The following is a 14,831-nucleotide window of genomic DNA, read 5'->3' as shown; positions in this document are numbered from 1 at the left end:
TGTTGCCTATCAAATTATTAGAATAAGGATATGTGATAAATACCTTTAATATATTTCTATTTTGTCTCTTCCCCCTTTGCCATACTTCATGTAATTTTTAAAGGTACTTTCTGACATGTTGTGGATGGGATGAGGCAAAGTCATGGAGTGCAGAAAGGGCTTTCAAGGGTAGAAAATGGACAGGAACACCAGTAATACAGTTCTTTGGACTGGCCATGAGATACTATGAAGTCTGCTTTCGAGGACCTAGGCTTCCCCCATCTAATAGAGGCCTAGAAATTTGCATACCTATTGATTAAAATAAAATAAAGATAAAATGGGTAGAATCGGATGTTGTAAGAAATAGCATCCTGTGTCTCTTTTCCTTCTACCTGGTAACAGCTGCATGATGCCATGAGTGTGAACTGTAAGAAAATATGCAAAGCCAACTGATATTATAGGTTGTTATTCTGAATGGTAACAAGAAGAAGCAATGGAGATGTGGAGTGACATAAGTCATGCTGCTGCTGCTCAGTCCTTTAGTTGTCTCCGACTCTTCGTGACCTCATGGACCAGTCCACGTCAGAGCTCCCTGTCGGCTGTCACCGCCCCCAGTTCCTTCAAGGTCAAGCCAGTCACTTCAAGGATACCGTCCATCCTTCTTGCCCTTGGTCCGCCTCTCTTCCTTTTTCCTTCCATTTTCCCCAGCATCGTGATCTTTTCCAAGCTTTCCTGTCTTCTCATGATATGGCCAAAATACTTCAGCTTTGCCTCTAATATCCTTCCCTCCAGTGAGCAGCCGGGCATTATTTCCTGGAGGATGGACTGGTTGGATCTTCTCGCGGTCCAAGGCACTCTCAGGATTTTCCTCCAGCACCAAAGTTCAAAAGCGTCTATCTTCCTTCGCTCAGCCTTCCTCATGGTCCAGCTCTCGCATCCATAGGTTACTATGGGGAATATCATTGCTTTCACTATGCGGACCTTCGCTGCCAGTGTGATGTCTCTGCTCTTCACTATTTTGTCAAGGTTGCCCATTGCTCTCCTCCCAAGAAGTCTTCTGATTTCCTGGCTGCAGTCTGCATCTGCAGTGATCTTCGCGCCTAGAAATATAAAGTCTGTCACTGCCTCCACGTTTTCTCCCTCTATTTGCCAGTTATCAATAGGTGTAGTTGCCATCATCTTGGTTTTCTTGACGTTTAACCCAGCTTTTGCACTTTCTTCTGAACCCAGCTTGGACATCTGGCAACTCTCGCTCCATGTATTGCTGGAGTCTGCCTTGCAGGATCTGGAGTATTACCTTACTGGCATGGGAAATAAGTGCCACTGTATGGAAGTTTGAGCATTCTTTAGCGTTTCCCTTTTTGGTATGGGGATATAAATTGATTTTTTCCAATCTGATGGCCAATCTTGTGTGTTCCATATTTGCTGGCATATGGCATGCATCACCTTGACAGCATCACCTTCCAAGATTTTAAACAGCTCAGCTGGGATCCTGTCATCTCCTACTGCCTTGTTGTTAGCAATGCTTCTTAAGGCCCATTCAACCTCACTCCTCAGGATGTCTGGTTCTAATTCACTCACCACACCCGGGGACATAAGTCATAGGTCTCATGAAACACTTTATCTTACCATGAACCTGTAAGTCTTTAGTTTAGGTACTAGTCAGGACATGTTCTATCATATTAGTTCCAGAACTATATTACATGCTGTCATGAAAACATGGAACATACTTATACAGAACAGGCCTGTCTTGTAAAGCTTCCATTGCTTGTGCTAGGACTGGAGAAATATCACAGGATTCTTGAGTTAAAGCCCTGCATTCACCTACAAAATAACAAGAGGAGACGTTATCATATCATGTCAGTATTTGGATTCAGGCCAACCATAAGACTCCTTTAGCATTACACTTTTAAATCTCCTGTCTCAACCTTACAGTGTTAAAATCTTTGGGAAAACATTACGATTTCACTATTTCAGTTTTCATAAACCGCAGACCTGAAACGCTGGCATCCAAGCAGGTGTCCACTATACATTTAAGGACACACACCTCTATTTGAATCAGCATTGGGGAAAAAGAGAAGAACTTTTTAAAATTAAATTGGAATGGGTCAATACAATGCATGGTTTAGAATTAATTATGCAGTGTATAACATTACCCCCCTCCCCCCAAAAAAAGATGTTTTGGTGTTTTGGGAACTTAATTTAAAAATAGTAAAACATTAAATTCATTTACTAACATTTTCTTCTCCTCATTATAAAGTGTGTATTTTGAAAATAAGTAACTGACTCTTTCAAGTCAGCTAACCTGAGGGCAGACAACTATCATTTTTGGATAAATTACACTGACTCTCTGTAGGACTCTACAATGACAACACACACCGCTGATTTCACCCCTGGCATCTAGCAAAGCATTTCTATACATCATAACACCGAGATTTCCAATCACTTGTCTTCCAGTTGTTTTGAAGTCCAACTTCCAGAAACTCTGCTCAGTATGACAATAGCAGAGGATGCCTTGAGTTGAAGTCCAGAAGACTTGTAGGTTGAAAGGATAAAATTCACAGCTACAATGTCTTTAGAGTTACATTTAACCAAGATGCTCAACTCAAGAGTATTGGCTAGAGTTATGCATTTAAGTAAATAATAGTCATGTGCGTAGTACCCGTTTCTGCCATTTAAAACATGTTTTCATATCGTTTGTTTCATTCGCATGACACTATACAGTAAACCCCCCTCCGGTGTGAAAATAACAGTGAAACGAAAGGAAAGTGGGAACGGTAACTGTTTGGTCACCTGATTTTCAACACTCGGCTGCAGGCCCGGGCAGGCCCGGGCACTTTGGGACTACATGCCACACATGCACTCTCCTTGGAAAGAGACTGTGTGGAATGCAGGCCTAAAACACCCACGCCTGCCAGAGCCTGTAGCCGAGCTCCAATTAAAAGGCGCTTGGCTGCAGGCCCTGGCAAGCGCAGGTGCTTTGGGCCTGCACGCCACACACACACTCTCCTTGGAAAAAGAGTGTGTGTATAGTGTGCAGGCCCAAAGCACCCGCGCCTGCCAGTGCCTCAGGAGCCTGGAAAGTCCTCCCATTGCAGCCAATGGAATGAAAATATCCATATTTTTGGACATAGAACAAAAAGGCTCATTCGGAAAGGTACCCATTTCGGGAAGAGGCCTTACGAATGAAACAAATAGAAATGGATGGATTCTATACAAAGGCACAAGACTAGTAAATAACAGCTTGTGACAATATAGTTTTTTGAAGAAACAAAGAATAATATCAAAAAGACTAAATGATACCTTGTGCCCATCGGTAGAGTTGTTCATATGAAGTCTCTTGAAGTAAAGCCATCTGTTCCATAATCTCTAGGCTGCAAATTTGTAACATTAAAAGACTTTAATATGTCTTTTGTGTAAACAAAAATATCTTAAATACTTCATTCATTCACATGAGTTTTATCAATATACATTTCTACATATTATTACTGAAACCCAATGCGGTGTAGTGGTTCGAGCATCGGACAATGGCTCTGGAGACCAGGGTTTGAATCCCTACATAGTCATAGATACCCACTGGGTGACTTTGGGGAAAGCTCTCTCTCTCTCTCTCAGCCTCAGAGGAAGGCAAAGGTAAGCCCACTTGTTCAGACAAATCTTGTCCTGTGTCAGGACTGCCATAAGTCAGCAATGATTTGAAGGCACACAACACTGTATTATTAATAGCATATATTATATAGTTTAACTATATATATAGTTCAATGAAGTGTAACACTTCTCATGGGTTGCTCTATATCTCTTCTCTGAAGACTCACCCTGATCTCTGCTGGTTTGTGCGGAGAAGGATCTTGACATCATTGTGAATTTGCTTGACTCTTCCCAATACTTTAAAAAAATTCTTCAACAAAAATATATAGGATTAGCATAACAGAGAGATGACTATTCTTAAACTTACTTCAATCGACTTAAACATGACCTTGCACATACAGAATTCACAATGAAGACGCCTGTTCTCATTAAAAATGATAGGGCAGTTCCATCTCCTGCATTCCCTGTTAAGATTCTAACTATGCCAATGTTACTTCTAGATCGTTAGCATTCCCCTCACTCCTATTCTCCTCCTAAAGCAAAACTAATTTTGTATCATCTAACTCAATGAAGAGATCATCAGATCTCAAAGGCCTGCATGCATTTGAGACCTTTGAATTTACCTAATAGCAAGAATGGGACAAAATGGCTTTTCTTTCCAGCCTCAAGCTAGAAATCTGGTCACTAAAATGTTATATCCAGAGCTTAGATGAAGCCCACAATTTGTGCCATATTGTTTGGTGGTGTGGCTAACAATTGGAAAGCAGAAATGCATAAATAAACATTAGTTTCAATTTGTGCTTATTCGCTTTCAGAATGTTTTGGTTTTTTCAAGCATTTTTGCTCAAAACAAGTCATATGACTGCAATTACGGGAAATAGCAGGGAATGGAAGAAGCAGCACAACATAACAAAACACCACAGGGATTGAGCAACCACCACTCAAATAACTTTTTGCAAGACATTTTAAAACAAGAGTTTATATCACTTCTATTTTTGAAAACAAGCCTCACATTTCAAAGTTTAGATACCATGTAAAGCCCTTCTCTTCACACAAGACTAAAATCTGTTCTCACATCTCACTAGCTCCTGCCTCCTTCACACCTCGAAATCTTTGGAGTCTCTCTTATCCATGAACTTCCAGGCAACTGTTGTATAACAGACAAGGTGTTGAAAAATCCCTGTGCATCCACCCACTTTGGAAGCCTTATTATAGGAAATGTTCTCATATCATAAGAAAAGAAAATGAGAATTGGGGGGAAATATTCTCTAAGCTGCCAGGCTATAAAGCTACTACTGTATCTGCACAGTATAGTTACCTCTGTAACAGGTCCATCTCTTGCACCTCGAAGGATGTTCATCTCTTCTGAAGAAAGCTGGAACTCTGTTATGAAAGCATCTGCTATTTGTGCTTTTAATTCCAATCTTTGGCTGCAATTAAAAGGTTGATTTGCCATGTTACAGTAAAATTTAATTTATTTCAAACACTTTATAAAATTTGTATTCTGTTCCAAACTGAACAATATGCCATACAATATCTTATTTACACTATGTATCACTGTGTTTATATTCAGGCCCTGTTATGAGAGCACAGAAATAATTCTTGGCTCTGGCATCAAATATGGGGGATTCATATCCTAGAATTATACCATTTTACTGTTGTAGCACTATTACAACCACAACTTAAAAACAATAGTCAAGCCAACCACGAGGTATAACCATTGGTAATGATGCAATCAATGCAGACAAAAACCCTATGCAAATGACATTCTTAAAATGCAACTGTAGGAAAGGTGAGATAGAGAATGTCAATGTATAAATATGTGAGGGGAAGTCATAGGGAGGAGGAAGCAAACTTGTTTTCTGCTGCCCTGGAGACTAGGACATGGAACAATGGCTCCAAACTGCAGGAAAGGAGATTCCACCTGAACATTAGGAAGAACATCCTCACTGTAAGGAGAGCTGTTCGGCACTGGAACTCTCTGCCCTGGGGTGTGGTGGAGGCTCCTTCCTTGGAGGCTTTTAAGTAGAGCCTGGATGGCCATCTGTCAGGGGTGCTTTGAATGTTATTTTCCTGCTTCTTGGTAAGGGGTTAGACTGGATGGCCCATGAGGTCTCTTCAACTCTATCATTCTATGATTCTAATGCTCACAAGTCTATATGTGGCCCTTTCCATACAGCTGAATAAAATCCCACAGTATCTGCTTTGTACAGGAATTTATGGCAATGCGTACTCAGATACCTCAGTCCAAAGCAGATATTATGGGATTTTCTGCCTTGATATTCTGGGTTATATGGCCACGTGGAAGGGCACTGGGGCAGATTGCAAATGAAATAATGCAGAATAAAGGAGTGACATGATCAGGCCCTTGCACAGAAATAATATTATCACTACACTGAAGTTGAAGGAAGTTTATACAACAGATGAAGCAACTAGACATCATGTACAAGTTTTACTTCAGGTATATTCACTACAGAGACGTAGAAAGAAGAGAAACCACAATGTACTGGAAAAGAATTCAGTGTTTTAATCCTCATTACAAACATTTGTGTTTTGTAATCCTAGAATAGTACTACTTTAAATGCACCTATATGCATCTTTATTAACACTAAGATCATTACTTGAACTCCTGCTACAAACAAACCTCCCAAATTATGAGAAGGTAGCTACAAGATAAAATACCTTCTTGCTGATGCTGCCCAGTGGTGGAAGGCCCTTCTCAAAGTGGATAAACTGAGCTCTTTTGTGCATCATTTAATAAGATTTTGTTCTCCAAGGTTATTACTTCGCTTGGTTTAAAAACACTGTGTTGTTTTCTGTGCTAGGTTAGGCACATTTTATTCTGTAAGTCTTGAGTCTATCTGTTTTTATGACAACACTGTTAAGATTCTTACATTGCTGAAGTCAATGTAAGAATAGTATAAATCCAAGGCATGATCCACGCCTTGGTTACATCCAGATTGGATTACTGCAATGCTCTCTACGTGGGGCTGCCCTTGAAGATGGCCTGGAAACTCCAGCTGGTTCAAAGGTCGGCAGCCAGGCTTCTAACTGGAGCTAACTATAGGGAGTATATAATGCCCCTACTAAAGCAGCTCCACTGGCTGCTGATAAGCTGCCGGTCCCAATTCAAGGTGCAGGTGATGAGCTATAAAGCCCTATATGATTCGGCGCCTGCCTATCTTCATGATTACATGTCCCCTTACGAACCGGCCTGGGCTCTAAGATCTGCTGGGGAGGCCCGCCTCTCGCTTCCACCACTACCACAACATGGTTGGTGGGGACGAGGGAGAGGGCCTTCTCGGTGGTGGCCCCCCGACTCTGGAACGCCCACCCCAGAGAGATCAGGGAAGCCCCTACACTGTCTTCTTTCCACAAGGACCTGAAAACCTGGTGGTTCTTGCAGGTTTTCAAGCAGGATTCGTCCCTAGCGCCCCCCACTCCCCGGTTGTCAACTAGGACCCTGCATTGAACTTTATTCCCTTCTTGGCCCTATGATATTTTGATGCACTAGTCATTGCTTAGCTCTTCACAGTAGAATTAGTAGAATTGTGTGTTCTTGTTTTATTATGTTTATCATTTTTATTATGTTTAACTTTGTTGTATGGTCTTCTTTTGGCAACTGAATATTTTGCTTTATGTTGGAGAACATGAGTTCTCTTGAGGAGACAGGCTGGTATATAAATAAAGTTTTATTATTTTATTATTATTATTAAGTCTTTTTGCGGTTGGCTTTAATTTTAATCTGTGGCTGTTTTGTATTGGATTTATGATATACTTCATTGTTTCTCTCATTTTAAGGCATCACCTCTGTGCTGTGAAATACTTAAGAGTTCTCACTATTGGGCAGTACAAAGAATAGTTAATAAAGAATAAAACCTTAGGATTGTGCCATAAATTCTGTTAGCTTCTCGTGTGACATGTTTTGTTCAAACTCAGTGCCCTGGTTCAGAAACAACACTTTTGGCAGCAGAAAAAGTGGTATATCAAATAGTCCTAAGGTGATATTTATTATTCAGTGAAAAGGAGACAGTATCCTTAAAACCATTCTGATTTAACATGTCAAGTAACAAGAAAACATACTTCTCTGCTTGAAGTTTAGTTGTCTTCACTATTAAATCCTGGGTTTGCTCTTTGGTTGCCTGGAATTAAAATCATAATCATTAAAATCAAATACCATTAAAGGCTTATCACACATTTCTGCTGCTTTCATCTTTTAGTTACAAGTTATTTAAATTAAGTAAAAAGGTGAACAGAATTAAACAATTTAATTTTTTCCACTACCTGGCAGGAAAATTAACCAGTTTATTTACTTGCTATATTTATGTACTGTTTTCCTGTTATCTGAACCAGGTCCATATTCAATGTCACTGTGTACAGACTAAAGCCCTGGATAGGACTGTGAAATCCTATGATCGATTCCTTAGATATGAATTTTACTTATGATCTTGGGCCAATCACAATTTCCTAGCTTAATGTGCCTAACAGGGTGAGAACATAAAATTGAGAAAGGAAACAATGTACACTGCGGCAAGATTAAAATATAAATAAGAGTGAAAAATCTGTATCAATCAAACTGAAATAAAAGTTTTTAAAAGTTAAATTGGCTGATCTGTAGATATTCTAGTCCAGATGCACAGTGTTGTCCACAAAGAACTCTTGTATATATGGACTGCCCTCATCATTTCTATAGCTGAAGCAGACCGTGGACCCCCAAAACCCTAGATCTGTTTCCTACACAGAAAGTTAACTGGGATCTCTTTACAGTGGAAGTAATTTACTACAACTGAATTCTTGTGCCCATAAATAAAATGAAGAACTGCACACATAGTCTTCTTTAAGATAATTTATGGAATTGACAAATATACTACTGAAATTACAATTTGCATTGATTTCAACTGGGAAAAGCCCACCACCCTTCTACGGTACCTTCAAGTGATTAGTCATCTCCTGACAGCAGTTATTCATGAATTGCACATCTTCATTTATGCCTTCAAGCTCCTGGAAACAAAGAAACGAACGTTACAATAAATACCAGCACATACACCAGATTACTTCTCCCAGCCTCAGCCCTTGATGTTTGCTATCTCTAGAGGTTTTCCTACCCCAGATGTGTTCCAAAAATATCCAATTATTTTTCTCCATTAAGTCCCATGTTTGGCTTTTTCCCAACCAAGAGAAATTGGGGGTACAGAAGTATAACACACTCATGCACAGTGGAGATGCAGATGTGCAATTAAAACAATACACTTACACTTATTCTGATACAGTGGCAGAAACACAGCATGCTTTAAGAACCTGGAGTGAAAAGTACAAACCTGTAGCTCTGCACAGAGTTTTATGAGGGGGCGTTGAGCTGGTAAAAAGGAACTGGTAAGGAAGATGGCTTTGACTAAAAGTAGGACGACAGCTGACAACACTTCTTTCCTTGAGGCTTCCTAGACCCCCAAACTGTCAGGCACAAGGCAGACGTTCTTCCTATCTACCTCACACTCTCTTTCCTAAATTTTCTATATCTGCTTCCAATGAGATTTTGTTGAAGACTGGTTAACTGTTCTTCAGGCAAGTTTTTGTTTTGTCAACATGGCTATTTTTTAAAATTCAGAATACAGTCATATTGGCCACAACCAAGCCCAGTGTAATTTCCCACACTATGCCTCTATCTTCTTCCTCATCTTTCCATACCCGAGGACAGAGTAGAGATGGGCAACTGGTGGATCTCATTAGACAGTGACTCCCATCAGCCACAACCAGCACTTTTAGTAGTGAAGGTGATGGGAGCCATGGGACAATTGCGTCAAGAAAGCCAGCACAGGATAATGAGCAGCTGAGCCAAGCAACAGAGAAGTTTGCTTTAGGAGTATATGGGTAGGTCCACAAAGATCCGAAAAAGATCCAACAACACAAACCAAGAAAAGTATGTGTTGTAAATTATAAATAGCAAGGACATCATAGATTAATGGCTTTCTGTGACAATGTGGGATTACAGTGGTACAAGTTTTTATCTCAAGGGTACATTTGAAAAGTGTTTTATTTGCACAAACAACGTAGTGAATTCGTTGTAAGCACTAAGCTGTGAGCCAAATGCTTACTTTTTCTAATCTTTCTCTGGGTGCCCTTAGGTAAACCTATACTATTTCTCAGCTGCCAGTCCATCTTCGGTGACAATTTATATTGGGATATGCATACTGGCATACTTTAAATTATGGAATAAGAACTATTTAGCAACAAGTTTGAGCTCTTGGAAGTGAAAAAATCTGCAACAATATGGGCGCTGTCTGACCAGAAGTTAATAATAAGATAGTTAATATCGTTTAAGTCCCATTTTAAAGACTTAAACATTCTTAACTTTTGTAATCACAGCCTGAATTTCTTCTGTTGAAAGGACTAAAATCCTTCGCAGCTATCCCTAGAAACCAGCACCACTGAACTACATTTTCTATGCAAAAATTAACAGAATTCCAACATAAAATATTTAATTTTAGCCCAGAATCTTTCTTACTTACTAGAGGGTAAGATTACACAGAGGCTTGGATCTGGATAAATATGAATAAGTTTGTGTTATCTAGCATACTATCTGCATGTGATAATTATCACATTAGTTTTTCCACTAATAATTCCAAATTGCCTTTCTATACATTTACAAAAACCCAAATCAATTGCCTGCATGGACCTTTTAATCTGATAATATGCATCAAGGTGTTTCAAGCTTACTCTTCTTCCATGATGATAAAATAAATGTAATCAAGACAGAAACAAATCACAGCCAGAACAGAATAGATTTCATTTGAGAACAATTTGTATCATGATAAACTTCATGCTAGAGAGTTAAAACAAGAGTAGAAATCCTGAGGCCTCCAGATGTTACTGAAATACAACCCCCAGCATTCTTCATCCTGTCTGTGCTGATTAGGGTTGCTGAAAGTTGCACTTCAACAACATCTGGGGAATGTCATGATTTCCACCCTTCATTAAGAATAATTGAAATACCTCTTTCACTTGCTTGAAAATGTAGACAAATTCTTCATTTATGGCTAAACTGCGATGTTCAATATCCCCGCGTAAATTTCTTCTGGTACGCAAACTATTTTCTACAAAAAAGGCTGATAGAGCCTTGAGTGCTTCCAACATTTCCTATAAAATATGTATGATTAAAATATATTAGAGACCATGCTTACAGTTTACAGTAAATGAATTTTAAAAGGCTTCAGATTTACAGACAAAAATCACATTTTAAGATGTCTTAGTTTCCTTTATATAGGTTATTTAAAATGTTATGAACATTGTATGTATTTCTAAATGTCGTATTATGTACATCTGGTTCAAATGAAGAGTAGCATCTTTAACCAGAATTAAATTCATCATATATATTTCTAAAGAAGGCCATCACTAAGCCAGCAAATTTGATGAAGAATTTTCTCCAAAGGTTTCAGGGAAAAGGAACCACACACATACAACAATTTGCCCCATATTTTACCTCTAAATTCACTCAAATATTCTCATGCACAATTTACAGTCTAAGAGATTTAGCAGCTCACAATATTTATAATTACATGAAAGAAGCCCAACTTTGCCATCAAGTTATGTTCTCTGTAGGTTGCAGCATTAAACAGGACTGGAGAACTTGCAGCCCTCCTAATTACTTTCCAGCAATTTCCAGAGGAACCCCAGGCTTCATATAAAATATGGCTTTGCCACCTAATTGCACTACTTTGACTCAAGTACCTAAATCTTGAGGCATGGTTTGTTATGGATCTATATGGCTTTTGCCTGGAGACAAGCTAATAGTCCTGTGGAATAGCACTATAGTATTTCTTTATACATATAATTTATATCCTGCCCTTGCAGTACTTCTACGCTGCTCAAGACAGCCAGTAATGAAAACTTGAAAAATAGAATTGCTGAACAAATCATGAAAAACCAATTTATCATACTGAGAATTTACTATAATTTTTACAGTGCTCTGTACGCTCAAGATTCGAGCTAGGATTAAATTGTGGACTTCTGTGGTCTGCTTCTAAAATTTATGTGTTTTTGGTTTGAAGTTATATTTTTGAACCATCAATGTGCTGGATCTCTAATTTGCCCAGTGAAAGTCTATGGACATAAATGTTACAGATCAGAGAAAGGAGCTTGCGACTTCCACACAGAAATCATTATACTTTCTTTTGCACCATGAAGCTTTTTTTTTTTAAAACCAAGCTTAACATGGATCCTTTTTGTGCTAGTACTTTAGCCTAAACCTTTTCCGTTCATGGGCTCTTCCAACTGGCCTAAAGAAGCACAAATAGCAAAGAAAGCTCCTTGGGTTTCGACAGATGCTGTTGTCCTTCCTTGCATTCTTTGGTGATGCTGCTGTTTGTACTAATATATATTTTTTGACCTACACTAGGGCATTTCTGAAATTTTATTAAGCTAGGGCTTGGTTTGAAAAATAAAGTTAATTTCTTTTTAAAATAATTTATAGTGCAGCAATGTAATTTCACTGATGCACTATAACTCTTTAAAAAGAGTTGTTTTTTTTTAATCTGATCACTCTCAGAATTAAAAGGACAAAGAGTGGGAATAAAATGTTGCAAATGGTACTGAGAATTGTCAAAAATAGTTTCGGATGTGAGGCATACATCTTGTCTTTTTAAAAATAACCATTGGACACTGCAGCTACATAGCCAACAGTCTCCATATCCTTTCATATTCAACACATCAGGCCATTCATTACTTTCTATAATCATGTTTTTACTTTATAACAGGCCAGGAAAATACTAATTTATTATTAAACCAGTTAACAAATTTCAACCTGTCTCTATAATGCCTCAATATTTATCATTTGCTGGTTACAACGTTAAGAAACAACATGCCTGGGGATATAGCATCACAGCAGGACATCACTCCAAAGTCATTATTTTAAATTGAGCTTGTATATATGCTCAGATGCCTGCCACAGGATGTACAGCAATCAAATATAAAGCAAAATCAACATGGATTTTAAGAATCCAGGGCAGATTAAGAAACATATACTTAATCATTCCTAGTTTAGCAAACATGTAGGTTTCTGTCCCCTGAAATCAATGTCCCTATTTAGAGAGAAGTGAGCCATGGTTTGATCATTGGACTTTGTTTTTGGGGACCAAGGCTTGATTCCCTGCCTAGCCATGGAAACCCACTGGGTGACCTTGGGCAAGCCACATTCTCTCAGCCCCAGAAAACTCTGTGACAGGATCCCTTTGGGGTTACCATAATTCAGAAGCAACTTGAAGACACACGAAACACAATAAAAAATAAACATTTGAGATGCCTTTATTTTGGAGTTAATACTGTATAAACTGCACCACACCTTGGGGTAAATGTTACTGACTGTGGCTGGATCTACGCTGCCATTATATAGTCAGTGTAGGCTCATATAGTGCTGTTTAACTGCACTGAAATGCACAATATGGTTCTAGTCCAGGCATGGGCAAACTTGAGCCCTTCAAGTTCCAAAAATCCCAGCCATCTTACCAGTTGTTAGGAATTGTGGGAATTGAAGTTCAAAAAACCTGGAGGGCCGAGGTTTGCCCATGCCTGGTTTACACTGACCATATAATGCAGTTCTGGCTGCTTCCTACCTAGGGAAATCCATTGAAAATTAACAAAACCTGGCTCCCAGCATTATAACACTCTAAAATCAGGACAGTGAATAAAGAACAACACTCTGAAAACAGGAGAATTCCAGGCAGAAATCAATTAGGCCCAGCTAACACATCTCAACAATGGATTCCCCCAGGGAGGAATCAGCCAGGCTTTGAAGCTACAAGGCCATTAAATGCTAATCAAGGTGACTAAATACAGCATTCATTCTTGCCTCCAACAGACAAAAGTTCTTTCCTTCACGCTGGACATTATTTGACGGGTATATAAACCACACTTGCCTGGCTGCTTCCTACCGAGGGAAATCCATTGAAAATGGACAATACCTGGCTCCCAGCATTAAAAAAAACTCTAAAACAAGGACAGTAAATAAAGAACAACACTCTGAAAACAGGGGAATACGCTACTGGCAGCGTTTGAGACAACTATAGCGGGAGTTTACCCTACAGCCAGAGACCACACTGAACCCCAGCAGTGCTGCATCTAGACCAAACTTGCCCAACATAACAGACTTTGAGTACTGATGGAGTTTGTGGGCATTAACCAGGCATGATGTGCGTTGCAGTTCACATATAACCTTATGCATACTATACATATATACAAGCATATAACATATATTCAATACCACCACTTCTTCATTACTTTCTTTAAAAAAACAGCATACTATGCAGCAACGTGTGGCCAGGCACAGCTACCTAGTAGCTGTATAAAATCCCACATTTTCCGCTTTGAACTGGAATATATGGCAGTGTGGACTCAGATAATGCAGTTCAATGCAGATACTGTGTGATTTTCTGCCTTGATATTCTGGGTTATATGCCTGTGAGGAAGAGCCCTAAGGCCCTTTCAACACATCTGAATATAATCCCACATTTTCTGCTTTGAACGGGGATATATGGCAGTGTGGACTCAGTTCAAAGTAGATATTGTGTGATTTTCTGATTTGATGTTCTGGATTATATGGCTATGTGGAAGGGCCCCACGTTCTAAGCAGATACTATGGATTATCTGCCTTGATATTCTGGGTTATATGGTTGTGTGGAAAGGCCCTCGTTTAACTCAGTTCTAAGCAGATACTGTGACCCGCCTTTTTATTCTGGGTTATATGGCTGTGTGGAGGGGCCCATAGTGTAATACTTGGTGTCCCAAGCATTTGAGACAAGGCAGGCCTCTTTAGACTGTGACCCTTCAGATGTCTGCGCCTCCAACTCTCAGAATTCCTGCCCATTGAACAAGCTGTCAAGGGCTTCTTGGAGTTGAAGGCCTGTGTAATAGTGCAGGTTACATCTCTCCTTCGCCGCTTTGCAGAGCCACGCCAGAACCCTTCATGTTAGAAGGGAAACACTTCCCCAGAGCCTCTAATGAGGAGAGCCTTCGAGCCTTCCTTCCTGCTCACCTTGTCGGCCTCCAGCCGTGTCTCCAGCACTTTGCGGAGCTTCCGGGAGAGCGGGTTGGGTCCGGGGCCCCCTCCTCCTCCGCCGCTCAGGCCTTGCGAGGAGGAAGCCGTGGATGTGGGCGCAGCATTAAGTGGGCGCTGGAGCTCTTCGGCCGCCGCCATGTTCCCCCCCCCCCCTTTCCTCTTCCGTGGCGCTATCAGCTGGGAGGACCTGGAGCGACGGCTCACCGGACCCCCGTGA

General features: G+C 39.9%; 1 protein-coding gene across 1 annotated transcript in view; it reads right to left on the bottom strand.

Moving 5' to 3' along the window:
- The window catches only part of cog6 (component of oligomeric golgi complex 6), a 34,061-nt gene extending 19,230 nt beyond the window's left edge, over nucleotides 1-14,831 (bottom strand). The window contains exons 1-8 of the mRNA XM_003215291.4: nucleotides 14,591-14,831; nucleotides 10,558-10,701; nucleotides 8,497-8,568; nucleotides 7,651-7,709; nucleotides 4,886-4,997; nucleotides 3,795-3,877; nucleotides 3,283-3,353; nucleotides 1,710-1,803 (exon numbers count right to left, since the gene is read on the bottom strand). Coding sequence (XP_003215339.3) covers nucleotides 1,710-1,803; nucleotides 3,283-3,353; nucleotides 3,795-3,877; nucleotides 4,886-4,997; nucleotides 7,651-7,709; nucleotides 8,497-8,568; nucleotides 10,558-10,701; nucleotides 14,591-14,752 — 797 coding nt within the window. The 5' untranslated portion in view covers nucleotides 14,753-14,831. The remainder of the gene's footprint in view (nucleotides 1-1,709; nucleotides 1,804-3,282; nucleotides 3,354-3,794; nucleotides 3,878-4,885; nucleotides 4,998-7,650; nucleotides 7,710-8,496; nucleotides 8,569-10,557; nucleotides 10,702-14,590) is intronic.

This window comes from Anolis carolinensis, chromosome 1, assembly GCF_035594765.1.
Source record: "Anolis carolinensis isolate JA03-04 chromosome 1, rAnoCar3.1.pri, whole genome shotgun sequence".
NCBI classification, from domain to species: domain Eukaryota; kingdom Metazoa; phylum Chordata; class Lepidosauria; order Squamata; family Dactyloidae; genus Anolis; species Anolis carolinensis.
The sequence above is the reverse complement of the archived record's forward strand: the minus strand, read 5'-3'. Positions and strand labels throughout refer to the sequence as shown.